Source organism: Bos javanicus, chromosome 25, assembly GCF_032452875.1.
Source record: "Bos javanicus breed banteng chromosome 25, ARS-OSU_banteng_1.0, whole genome shotgun sequence".
NCBI lineage: Eukaryota > Metazoa > Chordata > Mammalia > Artiodactyla > Bovidae > Bos > Bos javanicus.
Window position 1 is genome coordinate 559,567 of NC_083892.1, and position 18,261 is coordinate 577,827.

At 62.2% G+C, this 18,261-nt stretch overlaps 3 protein-coding genes and 1 non-coding gene across 9 annotated transcripts; 2 read left to right on the forward strand and 2 right to left on the reverse strand.

Annotated features, from left to right (window-relative positions):
• Positions 1-58: 58 nt before the first annotated feature.
• Positions 59-3,917, forward strand: WFIKKN1 (WAP, follistatin/kazal, immunoglobulin, kunitz and netrin domain containing 1). The gene is made up of 2 exons (XM_061400624.1): positions 59-1,462; positions 2,346-3,917. The coding sequence occupies exons 1-2, from the start codon at positions 1,292-1,294 to the stop codon at positions 3,825-3,827; spliced, it is 1,653 nt and encodes a 550-aa protein (XP_061256608.1). The 5' UTR covers positions 59-1,291; the 3' UTR covers positions 3,828-3,917.
• Positions 3,918-4,244: 327 nt separating this feature from the next.
• On the reverse strand, positions 4,245-6,405 carry METTL26 (methyltransferase like 26). Of its 4 annotated transcripts, none has more exons than XM_061400642.1 (6): positions 5,646-6,401; positions 5,323-5,560; positions 5,087-5,146; positions 4,690-4,757; positions 4,522-4,600; positions 4,245-4,442 (listed from the first exon to the last, which is right to left on the reverse strand). In XM_061400642.1, exons 1-6 carry the CDS (start codon positions 5,840-5,842, stop codon positions 4,395-4,397), a joined length of 690 nt encoding a protein of 229 aa, XP_061256626.1. In that variant the 5' UTR covers positions 5,843-6,401; the 3' UTR covers positions 4,245-4,394. The 4 variants fall into 4 exon arrangements, with proteins under 4 accessions (XP_061256626.1, XP_061256627.1, XP_061256628.1 ...); XM_061400643.1 differs by having other exon boundaries at positions 5,323-5,485; positions 5,646-6,390; XM_061400644.1 differs by having other exon boundaries at positions 5,323-5,546; positions 5,646-5,783.
• On the reverse strand, positions 6,347-6,417 carry TRNAG-CCC (transfer RNA glycine (anticodon CCC)). The gene has a single exon. It is a non-coding gene; the product is annotated as a tRNA-Gly (tRNA).
• Positions 6,418-6,504: 87 nt separating this feature from the next.
• MCRIP2 (MAPK regulated corepressor interacting protein 2) lies at positions 6,505-18,193 on the forward strand. Of its 3 annotated transcripts, XM_061400646.1 has the most exons (6): positions 12,212-13,245; positions 13,354-13,468; positions 16,103-16,258; positions 17,128-17,255; positions 17,487-17,588; positions 17,804-18,193. In XM_061400646.1, the coding sequence occupies exons 1-6, from the start codon at positions 13,194-13,196 to the stop codon at positions 17,872-17,874; spliced, it is 624 nt and encodes a 207-aa protein (XP_061256630.1). In that variant the 5' UTR covers positions 12,212-13,193; the 3' UTR covers positions 17,875-18,193. The 3 variants fall into 3 exon arrangements, with proteins under 3 accessions (XP_061256631.1, XP_061256630.1, XP_061256632.1); XM_061400647.1 differs by lacking the exons at positions 12,212-13,245; positions 13,354-13,468 and adding an exon at positions 6,505-6,699; XM_061400648.1 differs by lacking the exon at positions 16,103-16,258 and having other exon boundaries at positions 12,222-13,245.
• The last annotated feature ends 68 nt before the right edge of the window (positions 18,194-18,261 follow it).

Genomic DNA, 18,261 nt, shown 5'->3' on the forward strand with positions numbered 1-18,261 from the left:
TGGGCTGGCTGGCAGATGGCACTGCAGACGGCTGCTTTGTCCTGCTCAGTCTTCCGCACCTGGGGTGTCTCCTGGTGGTGTTTGCACCAGACCAGGCTCTTAGGACCCTGCCTCTCAAGTCAACAGGTCAGACATGGGGTGGCAGGATGTTTTCCCATTGGTCTCAGAGTGGGCAGTCTGGCCCCTGGGCCCTGATCTGCCCCTGCCCATGAGGAGCGGGGCTCCCTGTTGTGGGGCCTGCAGGAGACAGGCCAATGCCTTTGGGTCCTGGCTGTTGTTAAGCTCTCCTAGGACTCTTCTCAGGGTGCTCCTAGATGCCCTTGGTCTCTCTCAGGATCACATAGCCCCACATAGGGCCACACACGGCCACTAAGATTCAAATCAGTCCAAGCAAACACTCAGCCTGTCTAGTGTCCACGTCTCATGTGACCACAGCTCTAGGATCCACCCTTTGCAGGCACCCACCGTTAGCCAGTTGAGGAAAGCCCTGGACCAGGGGTCGGGCGCCTGGGTGGGGGGTGGGGGCCCTAAATGCAGAGTTCTGCCCTGCATCAGCTTCCCCCCCTCCACCAACCACTGGTCACCAGAGCAAGCCCAGGCGGCACCGCCCACCAGGTATCTTTGTGCTGCGAATGCCTCTCTCCAGCAGAAAGCATTTAGATTTGACGCCAAGACCTGCTCTCGGGTTGTGCCTGTGGGAAGGAGCAGGGGAAGAGGCTCCCCGGGAAGGGAGCAGAACCCCACGGTGACTGGGCTGGATGCAGAGCCCCTGCAGCTCTGCACGGACACAGTGACTCCCAGGGGGCGGTCTGCTCTGGGGAAGGGGCTGGCCAGCCCTGCCCCCTCCTGCAGGGCAGCTTTGATCCCGGGGCCCTTCCATCCCTGAACCCAGGGCCTGGAGGGAGGAGGGGCTCTGGTTACAGCAGTGCCCCCTCCCCTCTCTGTCCAGAGCCGCCCTTCTCCGCCCCTTGGTGACCCTCGTGGCCAGTGTCTCTGTGCTCCTGGGCGCTGGCCCCTCCCCAGCCTTCCTCGTCTCCCCGCCCCCTGCCCTGAGCTGACCAGAGGGGCCAGGCGGGGGAGGGGCCGGTGCCACATGCACAGACTCCGCTCTACCCGGTCTGAGGCCAGCGTCCGCTGTGGGCTCCAACCTTGGGGTACAGGGGAGCCCGGGGCAGAAAGCAGGGGCACCAATCACAGGTCTGGGAGGGTGGATGCCTGCAGGGCTCGGGGCGCGCGGGGTCTGAGGAGGGGCTAGTGGCCACACCCCCCACCTTGTGGTCCCGCGGTCCTCATGCCGGCCCTGAGGCCACTCCTGCTGCTGTTGCTCCTGGCTGGGCTGACTGCGGGGGCCAGCCTGCCGCCTGGCCCTGGGGGCCACCCGGGGGTGTGCCCCAACCAGCTCAGCCCCAACCTGTGGGTGGACGCGCAGAGCACCTGTGAGCGAGAGTGCGTCGGGGATCAGGTGAGCACAGGCAGTCCCCCCCAGCCCGGCTGCGGGGGAGACCAGCTCCTGGAGGGGCCAGGGTGTCTTGGTCTGGTTGGTCGGCGCTGGAGGAGCCCAGATCTCACCCCTCCCCCAGGCCTTGCCTGCACTGCAGAGAGGACCCAGCCACCCTTGATCCTGGAGGTCATTTTCTCTTGGGGCTCCCCACTCTTCGCACTGTGCTCCATGTTGAGGGGCCCTGGGGATAGACACCCCCAGATGCTGCCTCCATGTGTCTGAAGATTGAATGGGCTTCCCTGGTGGCTCAGCTGGTAAAGAGTCTGCCTGCAATGTGGGAGACCTGGGTTTGATTCCCTGGGTTGGGAAGATCTCCTGGAGAAGGGAATGGCTACCCACGGCAGCATTGAGGCCTGGAGAAATTCACGGGTGGTATAGTCCATGGGACCGCAAAGAGTCGTACACGACAGAGCGACTTTCATTTCTGTCCCCAGACCTGCCCACCCCCACCCTGAAACTAGCCGTTCTCGGGCCCAACGAGGCAGAGGCCAGGGCCCTGTTTGAATGTGCTGTGTCCTTACGGCCCGACCCTGCTGCAGTGCTGCGGCCTTCAGGACGCTGTACGTCCTCCCCAGGCCTTCGTGTCCTCGTCTGTACCATAGGAGTACCACCACCTGCTTTGGGGGCCAATTGTCTGGGGGCGTAGTGAGGTTCAGCAAGGTGACCTGTGAGGGGCTGCTGGCAGTTGTGGCTCACCCCCAGATGGAAAGCCAACCTGCTCGGCTCCAGAGGGGACACTGACGCAAGGAGGGGCAGCAGGCCTTCCCCGCCCAAGCTGGGCATGCTGGGGCTGGGCGGGAAGGAGCGTTCAGGTGCCTGCTGAGCCGTGCCCCCCACTCCCCAGGACTGCGCGGCCACTGAGAAGTGCTGTACCAACGTGTGTGGGCTGCAAAGCTGTGTGGCCGCCCGCTTCCCTGACGGCGGCCCGGCTGCATCCAGGCTGGCGGCCTCGTGTGAGGGCTTCGTGTGCGCACAGCAGGGCTCTGACTGCGACATCTGGGATGGGCAGCCAGTGTGCCGCTGCCGGGACCGCTGTGAGAAGGAGCCCAGCTTCACCTGCGCCTCGGATGGCCTCACCTACTACAACCGCTGCTACATGGATGCTGAGGCCTGCCTGCGTGGCCTGCGCCTGCGCGTCGTGCCCTGCAAGCACGTCCTCAGCTGGCCACCCAGCAGCCCCAGGCCCCCCGAGACTACCGCCCGCCCCACGCCCGGGGATGCCCCAGTGCCGCCCGCCCTCTACAGCAGCCCCTCCCCTCAGGCAGTATATGTGGGGGGCACGGCCAGCCTCCACTGCGACGTCAGCGGCCGCCCGCCCCCCGCCGTGACCTGGGAGAAGCAGAGTGACCAGCGGGAGAACCTGATCATGCGGCCAGACCAGATGTACGGCAACGTGGTGGTCACCAGCATCGGGCAGCTGGTGCTTTACAACGCCCGGCCAGAGGATGCCGGCCTCTACACGTGCACGGCGCGCAACGCCGCCGGGCTGCTGCGGGCTGACTTCCCGCTGTCCGTGGTCCAGCGGGATCCAGCCGGGGCTGGGGCCCACGAGGCGGCCAACGCCCCGGCCCAGTGCCTGCCCAGCACGCAGGCCTGTGTTGGCCCCCCGTCTGGCCGGGTCCTCTGGCACTTTGACCCGCAGCGGCGCGGCTGCATGACCTTCCCCGTGGGCAGCTGTGCTGGGGGCGCCCAGGGCTTCGAGACCTATGAGGCGTGCCAGCAGGCGTGCGCCCGTGACCCTGGGGACGCCTGTGCGCTGCCGGCCGTACAGGGCCCCTGCCAGGGCTGGGAGCCACGCTGGGCCTACAGCCCGCTGCTGCAGCACTGCCACCCCTTTGAGTACAGTGGCTGCGAGGGCAACGGCAACAACTTCGAGAGCCGCGAGAGCTGCGAGCACGCCTGCCCGGTGCCGCGCACGCCGCCCTGCCGGGCCTGCCGGCTCCGCAGCAAGCTGGCGCTCAGCCTGTGCCGCAGCGACTTCGCCATCGTGGGGCGGCTCACCGAGGTGCTGGAGGAGCCCGAGGCGGGGGGCGGCGGCATTGCGCGCGTGGCGCTGGACGAAGTGCTCAAGGATGACAAGATGGGCCTCAGGCTCCTGGGCACCAAGTACCTGGAGGTGACGCTGATCGGTGTGGACCGAGCCTGCCCCTGCCCAAACGTGACGGCCGGCGACGGCCCGCTGGTCATCATGGGCGAGGTGCGCGACGGCGTAGCCATGCTGGATGCGGGTAGCTATGTGCGCGCCGCCAGCGAGAAGCGCGTCAAGAAGATCTCTGAGCTGCTAGAGAGGAAGGCCTGCGAGCTGCTCAACCGCTTCCAGGACTAGCCTGCCCACCAACCCACAGCCCCAGCTTCCCGCTAGGCCCCGCCCTCCCCACATTCCCACCCTCTGCCTGAATAAAAGTCCTGGACCTCACAGCCTGTGGGTGCTGGGGGCCTGGCCCTCGCATGCGCACGTGGCTCTGCTCTGAGATGAGGAGGGAGGACCAGCCTGGGAGGTGGATGCCACCTCCCCCTGGCAAGAGGACCAGGCAGTCAGCTCGGTCCTGCCTCAGCATTCCAGGGGCCTTTATCCCTCCATCCCCTCACTGCCCGAGGGGAGCAGCAGAGTCCAAGATGCCTGCGAGTCCTGACCCACAGGCCAGACCCCTCCTGTGCCCAGTATGGAAACCTCAGAGACAGAGACAGCCCACAGGCACCCTGCAGGGGTGCTCCCAGGAGATGACATGGGAGATACCAGCAGTGGGGCAGCAGGAAACACTTTATTCTCAGGTTCTCAGCAGCCCTGTGGCCACTGGTCACAAATCCCCAGTCTGGGCAGGGCCACGCCCTGCAGTCTGGCCCAGGGTGGCAGGGGCTTTGTCCAGGGACACAGGCATCGCAGAAGAGGGAGTTACTGTTTCCGGAAAATCAGGCACTTGTTGTTGGCTGGCATGTCCACCTGGGGGAGATACTTGGGCTGGAGAAGCTGCTCTTGGTCCCCAGGGAGGCTGCCCATGACCACAGCCCTCTCTACCTACCATCCTCTCCAGGAGCAGGCCACTGGCCTGGCCCAGGTCCTTGAGAAGGGAGGTGTCCCGCAGCCCCCATTCGGGGTTCCTGCATGAGGGGAAGTGGCAAGGTCGTGGCCTGGGGGTCACTCGACCCACCTGCCCCCCAGCCAAGCCCCCTACTCTCCGAGCTCTGACCTGCATCTGAGAGTCAGGTCAAAATCCACGTTACTTTGGGGAGAAATCTTCCCATTGATGGCATAGGCCTGTGGAGACGGGAGACACGATTCTGCCCACTGTCCACAGGCTCAGCCGTCCGCAGCCAAGCACTGTGCACACTTGCAGGATGGCACCCACAGAATGGAAAGGACCCACCCCTCGATGATCCCCAGACAGGGGACAGCAGAGGACAGTGCTGAGCAAGGGCAAGTGACGGGGGAGTGCTGGAGAGCAGAGGGCTTGGGTGTGCTTCAGTGCTGATAGGAAGCTGGAGGGAAAGGCAACTGAAAATACCAAGACGAGAAGGCAGTCCAGAAAAGCCAGGACAGCCAAGGCCGCCTGCCTGGGGAGGCCCATCTCAGGCAGGAGCACTCACCCCATAGGTGATGAGCACAGCCTTGGGTATGAGCAGGTGTCCTGCTGCTCTGAACAGGCCCTGCGGAGCGGGGAGGCAGGACAGCAGTGAGGAGCTTTCCCGGGACCTCCCTGGCCTGAGTCCCCATCACTGATACAGGGCAGATCGGGCATTCTGCTCCCTCCCAGTGCAGGAAAAAGAGTGCCACATGGCGCTGGTGGGTGGCCCCTGGGTGGCTCGCCCACGCTCCCACAGACCTCGGTGCAACTCAGGGGGGTGATGTGGTTCATGTTGATGCAGAGCAGCAGGTCCAGCGACTGCGGCAAGATCCCGCCCCACTGCTTCCAATCCCAGGTCACGTCCAGATACATCGGGGCCTTCACGTTGGGCAGCCCGTGGGCCTGAGTGGTGGCCAAGATGCTGCGGGAGGACAGCCCGTGGTGGGGGTGGCCTGTGCAGCCTTTTCTGAGCCCCTGCAATCCTGCTTGGAGGAAGCTTAGAGGAACCACAATAGCGGAGGGGTCCAGGGCAACGGGACGGGGCCCACTTTCACCCGCAGGGTCCCACCTTCCCGCCGCACCTGTCCAGGCAGCGCTGGTCCACGTCGGACGGCTGCCACTCCGCATGGGGAAAGGCTCGCGCGAAGTGGGCTATGTGCTGGCCCGAGCCCGAGGCCACTTCCAGCACGCGGACGCCGCGCTGGGCCGAGTCCAAGTACTGCCGCAACACCTGCAAGATGGGCTCCTTGTTCCGCTCGGCGGCCTCCGCAACCAGCATTTTCCCAGTCCCCCGCGGAGAGCGCCTTCGCGAGTTTGGCACAGTCGGAAGCGTCGGAGGCGGAAGTCAAGCACCGCGGGGCCCTTCGGGAGTGGTAGTCTGGAACCGCGGGGCCCGTCGGGAGTGGTAGTCACTGCGAGAGGGCGGGGGCTGTGGCCTGGCCGTGTTGCAATTGGCCTTTCCCTTCCACGGACTACAATTCCCATTAGGACACGCGCCGCGCCGTAAAGGCACCGCAGTCCCGGGAGGCGCGCTGCGAGCCGCCACCTCTGGACAGGAACCGGGAGGCAAGCTTGGGTCGTTAGTTTACAGGCGTCCATTGGCTCAGCACCCCGGTGCCCGTGGCTGTCCTAGCACTTTTTCATAGTGCTTGTTACTCCGAAATTGTGTCATTCTTGTCGCACTGGAGTGGATTCCTTCACCTTGTCTGGCTTTTTTTTTTTTTTTAATTAAATCCCTCGAGAGTTTTGGGGGCTGAAAGGGAAAAAAATATATATTCTAACCTGCGCCGCCCGGGAATCGAACCCGGGTCGCAAGAATGGGAATCTTGCATGATACCACTACACCAGCGGCGCGGTTGGCAGTAAGTGTGTCCGCGAGACTTAGGAGATTGTGACGCAAGCCCCGCCGCCCAGCCCCGGGCGGAGCCGTCAGAGCGCAGGCGTCGCTGCGGTGCGAGCTGCAGGGCTGGAAGCAATGGACTTGAGGGGCGGGGAGCGGGAAGGCGGTGGTCCCGCCGAGTCTCTCGGGCACCCAGCACTCCAGGGGAAGGAGCGGCGATGAGGGATGCGGTTTCTGGCCGACTGGATTCGAACTGACGCCGGGGAAACCATAGCAACCGCGGCATTCCGGAAATTGTGGGTACTGGGCCATGGGAGGGCCTTCGTGGTTTGACTAGGCTCTCGTCTGAGCGGGGCCGCGGGGCGGAGCTCCCTGTGGTGGGCGGGGAAGCGGGGCGGAGCTCCCTGCGGTGGACGGGGCGCGGCCCCCGGAGGGGCCGGCTGCCTGCGGAGTCGAGCCTGTACTGCTCAGGGCGTCTCTGTGGCCCTGCGATAAGCAGTGCAAACCCAGGGTTCACGGGTGTTAAGGGGTCGGTGACCTCTGAGTCTCGTCGGGGGCCGGTTTGTGTGTTCTACCGCTCTTCCCTGGTTGTCTCGGGGCCCGTGTCTCGGAAAGGGCCCTCTTAGCAGGCGTGAGGCGGCGCTCAACACTCAGGTCTAGCTTATCTCCTTTGCTGGGCGATTTTTCTTGCGCGAGACGCTCCCTGCCACCCCCCTCCAGCCCCCCCACCCCCCGCCTCCCGGCCCCAACACACACACACACACACACCCAGGGTCGCTCTGACAAAAAGCTCTGCGAATGGCGCTGACCGGGCTTTAGTCTGGGGGTGCTCTCTCGGGGCCATGCAGAGTGGGACCAGAGACTACAGTATGAATGCCATCAGATGGGGAGGACAGCCTTGCCTCTTAGGGACAAGAGGTGGTGTAGAGCTGGCCAATGTGAATACAAGGCCCCTAGAAAAGTTTCAGTGGGCCGGCCTCCAGACAACCCCTTTAGCATTCAGTGTTACCACACTTTTTTCTTAGCCGACTTTCTCATTTCATAAGCTTTCGTTACCTGACTCACTTTTGCCTCAAGTCCTGGTTTGCTGGGGCTTCCCAGGTGATGCCAGTGGTAAAGAATCAGCATTGTCAATGCAAGAGATGCAAGAGACATGGGGTCAATTCCTGAGTTAGGATAGATCTCCTGGAGTAGGAAATGGCAACCCAGGATTCTTGCCTGGAAAATTCCACGGACAGTGGGGGAGGGACACAACTGAGCAACGCACGCACGCCTGGTTTGTTGGGTATTTTCTGCGTCTCCAGGTGGACAAGAGGTGTCCCTCAGTGTGAATCTCTGCCCCCACCTGTGATCATCAGTGGCTAGTTGGGGCCTCTCCACCCAGGCCCCTCAGCCTCCTCGCCCACTCAAGAGGCACAAAGCTCCCTGGCTTCCCTGGGCTGCCCTGCGCTGTTCTCATACAATAAACAATAGAGGGACATCTTCGATAGTCCAGTGGCTGAGACTCCTCAATCCCAATGGGAAAGAAAGTGTTAGTCGCCGAGTCAACTCTTTGCGACCCCATGGACGGTAGCCTGGCCAGGCTCCTCTGTCCATGGGATTCTCCAGGCAAGAATACTGGAGTGGGTTGCCATGCTCTCCTCCAGGGGATCTTCCTAACCCAGGGACTGAACCTGTCTCCTGCACTCAGGAGGCAGATTCTTTACCGCTGAGCCATCATCCCTGGTCAATGAACTAGATCTCACATGCCACATCTAAAGAGCCTGCATGCTGCAATGAATATCAAAGATCCTCTGTGCGGCAACAAACACCCAGACACAGAGCAGCCAAAGAAACTTAAAAAAAAAAAGAAGGAAATGTATATTTGGTCTGCATCCTGATTTCTGAATAGAACTCTTAAAACCCTGGGATTTCCTGAAGGAAGGGGTGAGAGGAGCATCTGTTATGCATAACAAGCCCCTTTCAGTCTCACCTGGGTTCACACCAGACAGGTGACAAGTCAGGAGGAGGGGCAGGGGGGGCTGGTTGCCAGGGGAAACCAGCCCCACTCCTGACCTCTGACCTCCTGCCTGGGATAGGGGGCTGGAGATGCAGCTAATCTCCATTATTAACCAGTCCTACCAATGTGATGGACCTCCACTCAAACCCCAAATGGAGGGGGTCAGGGAGCTTCCAGCTAGTGAACGTGGAGGGCTGGGAGGGTGGCTCCCGGGGAGAGTGTGGGGCTCTGCACCACTTCCCACACCTTCCCTGGGCATCTCCTGCATCTGTTCCCAAGTTGTGTCCTTTGTGGCAAACCAATAAGGTAAGCAAAATGCTCCCCTGAGTTCTGTGAGTCATTCTGGCAAGTTACAGGACCCTGATTTACAGCTGGTCAGTCACAAATCCACCTGTAATGCAGGAGCTGCAGGAGACACTGATTTGATCCCTGGGTCAGGAAGATCCCCTGGAAAGGGGATGGCAACCCACTCCAGTATTCTTGCCTGTTGTGTTGTGGGACTGAGCCCTGAGCCTGTGGATCTGTGTGGACAATGGGTGGGTGGAGTTAGAATCCACTTAGATTGCAGGATACCCAGTTGGGATCCAAAGAGTCAGAGATGCGTCTGTAGGAGGGAGCAAGCCTTCATGTTGTATGTGCTGCCCACATGCCCAGCAAGGTCTTCCATTTAACAGCCCTTGACCTCAAGTTGCTCTCTGCCTGCCGTTCATCCCTCTGGGCTGGATTCTGTGTGACTGACTGACACCTGCCCTCCCTCCACACTCGGCACCCTCAGAGCCTGGGGCAGAGGCAGAGGCAGTGGACAGAGCAGAGCAGTGGGCTTTGCTGCAGTATGAGTGCACATGCGTGTGTGAATGCATGCATGCGAGCACCTGGGACCGTGTGAGTGTGCGTGTGTGGAACGTGCGAACACTGTCCATAAAGTCCCGGATGTAAGTCAGACTCTGAAGCCCCCAGGAGCTGCTGAACATGGGACCCCTGGAAACGTCCCACGCCTGGGCCTGTGCTCAGTGCTACCGCCTGAGGTTGTGTCCTGAGGGTTACTGTTGGAGCCAGAAGGGCCCTCTCGGCTACTCCTGCTGCCTCATGATGTCCAGAGCCAACAGCGGCGTCCAGCTTCCTTCCTGGGGTCCAGTCCCAGGTGCCTGCCACCAGCTGAGCTCCCTCCGGAGCCCTGCAATGTGTACCCAGGGTGCTCGCCCACTACTGATTCCCTCAGTACATTGATTTTCCAGAGCTACAGTGACAAATTACTCCAAAGTGTGGTGGCTCCAAACAACAGTTTCCTTTCTCACAGTTCTGCAGGCCAGAAGTCCAGAATAAAGATGTCGGCTGCCCAACGGCCCTACCGGAAGCTCTTTAGTCAGCACAGCTTCCTTCTCTCTCTGTGTCTCCAGGCGCTCCCGGGCTTGTGGCCACCTCCCTGCCATCTCTCCTCTGGGTCTCTCTGTGTCCTAATATCCCTCTCCTTTTTGTCTTTATTTAAAATTTTTTTTCTTTTTTAAGTTATGAAAGTATGATAACACATTTACAGGATACTTAGAAAGTATAAAGTTACATAAAGTTCCACTATATATGACAATTATTTTCTTAAGTAGATAAAGTAAAATTTTTAGTTGGAGTTTCAATATCAAACTCTTAGAAATTAATAGAATTTTAAATTTTAATAGGCTGAATAGACAAGTAGAAGGATAGAGTAGACCTGAAAAGCACTATGAACCAATTCAACATAATTAGGATTTATACCATTTTCACACAATGGGAGGATATGACCCTCTCCTTTCCCAAGGACAGGCTTCACTGGATTTTAGGGCCCTTTCTAATCTGGGATGACCTTATCTCAAATCCCTTGCTTTAATTATATCGGCAAAGACCATTATTCTAAACAAGGTCATTTTCTGAGGTTCCAGGTGGTGTTTCTTTGAGGGGCCACTGTTCAGCTCATTGTACTTGGGTGTGGGGATGGGCAAGCCCTGGGAACCCCCTGGCCGTCCAGTGGTTAGGACTCGGCGCTCTCACTCCCAGGACCCGGGCTCAATCTCCGATTAAGAAACTAAGATCCTACAAGCTGTAGCCAAACAAGCAAACAAAAAGGGATGGGCAGTCCCTGGACACTTGGTGGCAGGTATGGGAGCATCCTGCCAGAGCTTTTCCTGGGGCTACTGACCACACTTTGTTGGCAGAAGCCCATCCTCCAGTCTGGGTTGGTGAGGGCATGAACTTCAGATCTGCAAAATGACTGAGGATGGCTGAAAACTTAAACTTTCTCCTCTAATATGAAATTTCCGTATCACGTTTAGAGCCTTTTAGAAGAGAAAGTCTGGAGCAGGAACTGGCAACCCACTCAATATTCTTGCCTGAAGAATTTCATGGACAGGGGCCCGGCAGGCTATAGTCCATGGGGCCACAAAGAGTTGGACATGACAGAGCGACTAACACACAGAAGAGAAGGGCTTCCCCAGCAGCTCAGTGGTAAAGAATCTACCTGCCAATGCAGGAGATATGGGTTTTATCTCTGGGTTGGGAAGAACCCCTGGAGGAGGGCATGGCATCCCACTCCAGTATTCTTGCCTGGAGAACCCCAGGGACAGAGGAGCCTGGTGGGCTACAGTCCATGGGGTTGCAAAGAATCAGACACAATTCAGTGACTGAACAACAGCAAAGAAGAGAAAAACCCTAATGTCTTCATTAGGGTTAACTGGAGTCAATAAGGTAAAGGTCGCTCCTTGCTACGACGCCCACGTTCTCTGTGTGGCTCCAGGCGTTTCTGGGCTTGTGGCTGGCTGCTGGGTGAGGCTCCTGCCTCCTGTTCAGCTGCCCGTGACTGACTCTGGGCTGGGTTCCCAGCCTCTCTGACAATAGGAAATGTTTGCCGGCTGCAAGACTCTGTCTCTGGGGGCTTAGCAGGTTGCTCACTGTCATGGACAGTGTAGTCAAGGCGAGGCCAGACTGGCCAGGCTTCCTACCCCAACTGGAGAACTGACCTGAGCTCACGGTCGCAGACTGACTAGACCCTGACTCTCCTGGCTTGGGCTGCCCTCCGCATGCCTCCTGGCTCTGTCCCCAAGTCAGGGTGGCTCAGGTGCTCAGGCTAAGTTCTGGCAGCAGGGAGTCTGGGAAGGCCCCTGGGTGGCAGTGGGGGTGGGGAGATAGGCCCTGCCCTCCTGCACACAGGTGTCATGGCTTTGCTGCCTGCTCCCTACAAGCTGGCCTTCTTCCCCCTGGCTGCCTGCTGCCCCAGCTCAGTGTCTTTGGGGGCCCTCTGGGCTCCTTCACCACCCCCTCCACCCCCAGCCTGTCCTGCACCCCCTCCCCTCTCACCTGGCAGGACCATTCCTCTTCTGTGGCTTTCTTCTGGAGTCTTTCCAAGGGCTCTGGACCCAACCTTTGACGTCAGACAAGGGCCAGGGGCAGGGCTGGGATATTAGGGTCTAGCAGCCTTGCCCACCATCAAGGCCAAGCCTGCCTGCCCATCAACAGGGTCCTCTCCATGTTGGCCTGAGGGGTTGCCCATGAGAGGAGGAGCTCTCAGCTCTGTGTCAGCCCAGGGCCTGGCTCCTCCTGCGCAGAGCATGTGCCTTCTGGAAGAGACCCTCCCCACTCCCAGGCCCCTCACCCTTCAAAGTCTCCCCAGCTTGAGTTAGCACTGTGCTCGAGGCCACTGAAGAGACCAGGGCCGTCAGCACAGATGACGCAGGATCATGCTGGCCTTGACACAGCTAGGGGGTGGGGGTGGGGTGGGGGGATGGGCCCCAGGGGTGGAAAGGGGGCCCAGTGTGGCCGGGGGTGCGGGTGGGGGGTGTGCTCATGCCCTGGCTCCCTGGGCATGCTCTCTCCTCTCAGGTCACAGGACTTGTGGGAGGGGGAGCAGCTCCACCTCACCCTCGGGAAGGAGCTGTGGGCAGGCTAGGGCCCAGCCCCCAGACCCTCCCCTGCAGGCATATCTGGTTCCTCCTGAGGCACATCACTGCAGTAGATCTTGCGTCCTGACCCCAGTGCATGCGGCGGGTGGAGGAGTAAGTGCTCTTTCTCTTGCGCGGGATGACAGGCGAGCTGGGCTCCTTCACCTGCCTTCTGCACCCCGCAGCACCCAGGGTGCTCCTGGATTGGTAAAGGGCCTCCCTCCCCCTCCCTGGGGTCTGCAGGTGCACACATGGCAGTCGGTCGGTACCCAGCTCCTGTTCCGTAGGATGAAAGGGAGATTCCCAGGGTGTCATGTCTCTGCCCAAACCCGGGGGCCGACCCGCTGTTCTCATCTTTGACACCCCTCAGTCGCGTGTGAGTGAACCGCAGCACTGGCCCAGGCACCTTGGCCGAGGGTCTCTGACGTGCGGTGCGTGGGGACACCCTTGCTTCCAGAGTCCACACAGATCATTCCCAGCACCTGTCAATTCCTCGGCTCCTGGGACACCACCGCCGACCCCACGAGGGCCTGAGCCAGAGCCTCGCCACGTCTGGGTGCCCGTGGCCCCCCGAGCCTCCTCCAGTGGCGGACGGCGGCCCGGGCCCTGAGAAACTTGCTTAAACTCCGCCTTCAGACCTCGCCAGGGGGTCCCGCCAGTTTCCCCAAGGCTCAAGCACCACCCCTGCCACGAGCCTCGGCGCGGGCCCTTTAAGGTCCGGGGGTGTGCGGCGGGCCCGCCCCCTCCCCGCGGCGCCGGCCGCCTGTTAAAGGGGCCGCGCCCTCGCCGCCAGCAGAGTGCCAGCCGGGCGGAGGGCGCGAGGTCTGGCCGCGGGCCGGCGGGCGGGGAGGGCGCGGAGGGCGCGGGCGCGCTGCGGCCCCTCCGCACCATGTACACCATCACCAAGGGACCCAGCAAGCTGGTCGCGCAACGGCGCACAGGTGCGCGGCGGGGGCGGGCAAGGCAGGGAGGGGACGGGCGGGGGTCCGCATACGCTGCCCGCCCCCGGCGCGGCGCCGGCGGCTGACGCGCGCTCCCGGTGCCCACAGGTCCCACGCAGCAGCAGGTGGAGAGCAGGCTCGGCGAGCTCCTGAAATGCCGGCATTCCGCGCCGACCCCGCAGCACCCGCGGGCACAGCCGCCGGGCCCCTGGCCTCTGTCGAGGTGAGACGCACGGCCCTCCTCTCCCCTCCCCCGCCGGCCTTCGCGGGGCCGCGAGGGTGACCTTGGGGAAAGGTTAGCGGAGCCCGGGCCACATGCTCCCGGCGGGCGCGGAGGGGGCGGAGCCCGCCGACCCGGCCCGCCTGAGGCTCGCGACCGCAACTCCGCGCTTCCGCCTCACCTGGCACCTGGCTGGGTCGGAGGGAACCGGGCCGGGGGTGCGTGACACTCCTCCGAGCCCTGGGGCCCCACGCACCCAGAGTCGGGAGGAAGCCGACCCGCTCCTGGATCTTAGGGGCTCCAGGCGGCTGAGTCAGGTGCCCGGGCCGACCTTGGGCGGCGGAGGCCACGCTTTGAGAGGAGCTACCGCGGAATCGCCCTGGAGGGCGGGAGCGGCCGCCGCCGGAGGCTGCCAGCCCCGTGCTGGCCGAGCAGCGGGGGAGAGGTGCACGTGGTTCCCTCGGGCCCTGCCAGGCCGCTGCTCTCCTCCGCCTTCTCCCCTAGCCCCCACCGGTGCTTTTCTGCTTTTCCTGACCAGCAGTTTTGCTGGGAGCCTCAGTTCAACCACTGTGGTCTCCAAGTCACTGTGCCCAGGAGGTCAGCGCCTCCATCTCTGGGACTGAAACTGTAACTTTTTGGCTCGAGTCTGTTCTCTGGTCTTACTTCTTACTTATTCTCTGCAGGCTCAGGGCCCAGGGCTTGGTCCAGGCCACACAGGCCTGAGGCTCCTGCAGGCTGTGGGTGGGTGGGGGGACACTGACAGGGCTTGGGATTTCTTCTCTAGTTGAGGACAGACGGCCTCCGGATTGGTAAGAGCTGGGGGCTGTGTTGCTGCGCGCCCTCAACCTGCCCTCCCCCTCAGTGCCGGCCTGAGATGCCACAGGTGGGGGTAGCCTGTGAGACCCTTCTAGGCTGAGGCCCTTTCGGGCAGCCTCCTGCTGGGAGCATGTTGACACTCTGAGACTGGTCCTGTGAGGACCACAAGCGCCTCCAGGGAGAGGGGTGCGTGCGGCCGTGGGGGCGCGTCCCAGGGCCCACTGCGCTGTGACCCTGACTTGTGACGTCAGCCCTGGTCCTCAGCCGCCCTGCGCCCCCCGCCCTGACACCCAGGCAGGAAGCTCCCACTCTCTTACCTGGAGAAGCTTGTGCTTTCTCCGTGCACCTTTGCCGGGGAGTGGGGGAGGAAGCATGCGGTGTGTGCAGGGTCCAGATGCTGGGAGAGATGGAAGAGACAAGGGGCCGCAGCCTGCCAGGTCCCGGTCGGGGGTGCTGGTGCTCGCCCTGCCTCTGCAGCCCCGTCTGGCAGGGGGTCAGCAGGAAGGCAGACTGTGCTGGTCGTGCTGTCCCCCCTAACCTCTGAAGTCACCCCTTCCCTGAGCCGCTCCCCTCCCAGCCTCAGGGGCGAGCCCCCACTGGGAGGCCAGAGCACCTTCAGGTCTCCCACATGGGGACCCCTAGCCTTGCTCCTGAAACTTCTTGGTGGGGGGGGGCCCACCAAAATCACTCCACCCAGACTTCCTGTCCACCCTCCCTCAGCCAGGCTTGCCAGGGAAGAAGGAGTCTGAGCCACTGGGGCGCTCTGTGCCTGGCACACCACGGGTGCCCCAAGCGTCTGCCCCTGACTGGGCTTGGGTCTGGGCGCTGCGCATGGTGGTGAACAGGCTGTGTGAGTCTGGGCCTCTGATGAGCTCTCTCCCTCTGCGCCAGAGAGTAAGACCTGCTGTCGGGGGAAAAGAGGAAAGGGGACCCTGTGACCTGCTGATGGTGCAGGGGAGGAGGCTTGGGAGCTGCACTGCCTTGTGGGCTTCGGGCTCAGACACGCGTACAGTTCTGATGCTGCCATCCGCTCACCATGTGTGACCCTGGACAGGTCACTTCTTTCTTGAGCCTTGGCTGAAAATGGGTGGGTGGTCTATGTTGGAGGATAGTGAAGGGGATGAAGAGGAGGCCCTAGTTGGCAGGCCCTGAGCAGGGAGTCCAGAGCTGCTGCTGCCGTGGGCAGGGCCTGCCAGTGGACCGTGTCCCTGGGCTCTGGCACGAGGGTGGAGATGGGGGTGGCACCGGACTCGACCATAGGCGCACAGGGGAGCAGTGCCCTTTCCTCCAGAGGGCCCACAGAGCCGCCTTACGTAACTGCCAGCAGGGGGCGGGCAGGTGCCAGCCTGAGCCCCTTCTCAGCCCCAGCCAGGGGGCCCTCTGGTGGTTGAGTCACTAAGTCCTGTCTGATTCTTGGAACCCCATGGACTGGCCTCTCCAGGCAAGAATACTGGAGTGGGTTGCCATTTACTTCTCCAGGGGATCTTCCTGACCCAGGGATTGAACCTGGGTCTCCTGCGTTACAGACGGATTCTTTACCACTGAGCCACCAGGGAAAGCACCCTCTAAGTACTTGGCAGTTCGTAGCCCTTGACTGTAATTCTTTTTTTCCTTCTTGGATGCTCAGTCTCCGAGTTTTCCTAGAGTTTGTGGCCTTGCAGGGGTAAGGTTAGCAGGCAAGCGAGGGGCTGTCCCACTTGAGGACAGACATCCACGCCCTCTGGTTGGTATCGCTCAAGCCTGGGAGCAGCCCTGCCCCTCCACGTTTTCTGTGGCCACCTGACCTGCCAGCCTGGAGCTGGCGGGACTGGTGCCCCTCAGGATGCTCCTCTTTATTTTAGTGCCCCTCTCAACTGAGGAGGAACCCCGCGCGGCGGTGGGGCACCTGAGCCCAGGATGGCGAGCAGGCCGGCGGGACCGCGAGTGCCTGGCGGAGTGGCACGTGCAGCCCAGGACTCCCGGCTCCCACCTCCTGCTGTAGGTGTGGGCCCCGCTCCCTCCGCGGCCCTATCCCGGGCTTCATGTGTGCAGGGCTGGGCCAGCTGACTCCAGCCAGGGCAGCCCATCCATGCCCTGGGCCCGGCTGGCTGGGGTGGGCCCAGTGGCCATCTGGACATTGAATGCCCACCAGGCCAGGCTCCAGCACCCAGGGCCATCTCCTCACTCAGCATTCCTGCCTTGTGGGCAAGAGCATGGCCCCTGCCGGGAAGCTGCAGGGGTGGACCAGGGCCACGGTCAGCCTCCCCACCCAGGATGGCCCACTCAGCACTTGGCACTGTCTCGCCAGACCAGGAGCTGTCTCTGGAGCCCGGGCAGCTGCGAAGGGCAAAGTCCACCTGCTCTCATTAGGGTCCTTCCTTCCATCCTGGGGGCATCTTGAGATGAAGAGGCTTCTGTGGGGGAGAGAGTGACCAAGAACTGTGCCTGGGGGCGGGGTTGGGCCGAAAAACCTGTTTACTCTGGTCAGAACCTGGGCTGCTGGAGGCCTGGCCCGTCAGTGGGGAGGGGGAGGCAGGTGGCAGTGGAGGTTCCTGAGAGACACACGGGGGCCGTCTGTGTGCCTTGAGCATGGGGCTCTGTGGAGATCTGGGGACACAGAGCCCCTCTGCAGACTTAGACCTGCCTCAGGGCCAGGGGCTGTAGGTGTGAGCTGAGCTGTTGGGGATGCAGGCCTGCAGGAGAAAGGCCTCGGCCACCGGCTGCAGCCCACAGCTGCCCTGTGGTTCAGGGAAGTGCCTGGAGTGGGCCTGGCCTGTGGGGCGGGGTGGCCTGCGACTGCTCCGGGAGCTCTGCCAGGTAGCACCTGGCCTGGGAATGTGGCTGAGTGTCTCCTTGCCTTCCCACAGTCCAGGGCCGAGGCTCGTGTTCAATCGGGTGAATGGCCGCCGGCCGCCTGCCACGTCCCCATCCCTCGAGGGAACCCAGGAGCCCTACACACTGGCCCACGAGGAGAACGTCCGATTTGTGTCAGAAGGTAGCGCTGAGGTCTGAGGGAGTGGCCCAGCCCACTGGTCCCCTTCCCACTGTAACCTGAACTTGAAGTCCCTGGAGGGCTGGGACGTACCTGGGCTCTGGGCCTGTCTGTCCTGTGACCGTCCAGCAGGCTGCCCGTTCCCGTTCCCAGCTCCGGGCAGGGATCCAGGCTAGCCACTAGGGTGGGAGGGTGCCAGGGGCCTGGCTCAGTCTAACTGTCCTCTCCCCACAGCCTGGCAGCAAGTGGAGCAGCAGCTGGGTGGTGGCCCGGCCGGTGAGAGCGGGCCAAGGCCTGTGCAGTACGTGGAGAGGACCCCCAACCCCAGGCTGCAGAGTGAGCCCTCCCCCACCCTCAAGGAGCGCCCCCTGCCCTCCACCCCTGACCTGGCTCAGCCAGGTTCTAGCCCCAAGGGGGTGGGGTGAGGAATGGAGCCTGATCCACTCTTCCCAGCGTCTGCTACAGCTGGGATCTGGGTGAGGGGCTTGTGGCCAGCTCACGCTGGTCCGCTGGGAAGGTGTGTCACTGCCCAGCCTTCTGTTTCTCCACAGACTTCGTGCCCATTGACCTGGACGAGTGGTGGGCACAGCAGTTCCTGGCCAGGATCACCAACTGTTCCTAGTCACAGCTTTGGAAGGAAGGCTGTCTTGTGCAGGGCCTGGCCCTGCCCCACGCTGGACCCTCTGCCAGGAGAGGACCACGGCGCCCTGTCCACCAGCTGCGGCAGGCTGTGCTTCACCCTGGGCCTGGCCAGGCGCCAGCCACACCCGAAGTGCCAGCATTTGGACTTTTGCCCCTGCTGACCCTTTGGCCCAGCTGTTCCAGGCTGCTGGGGGCCAGGGGTTGAAACTGTCTGACCTCAGTCCTGCTCACTGTGCCCGGGGACCAGCCCGTGGGGCTGGCAGGGAGGAGCTCCAGGCTAATAAAGTTGAGAAACTGCCTTTTGGAGAGGCCCTGACTCGGTGGGCTGTGGGGAGTGAGCGGGGGAAGTGCGCTTGTGTACAGGCCC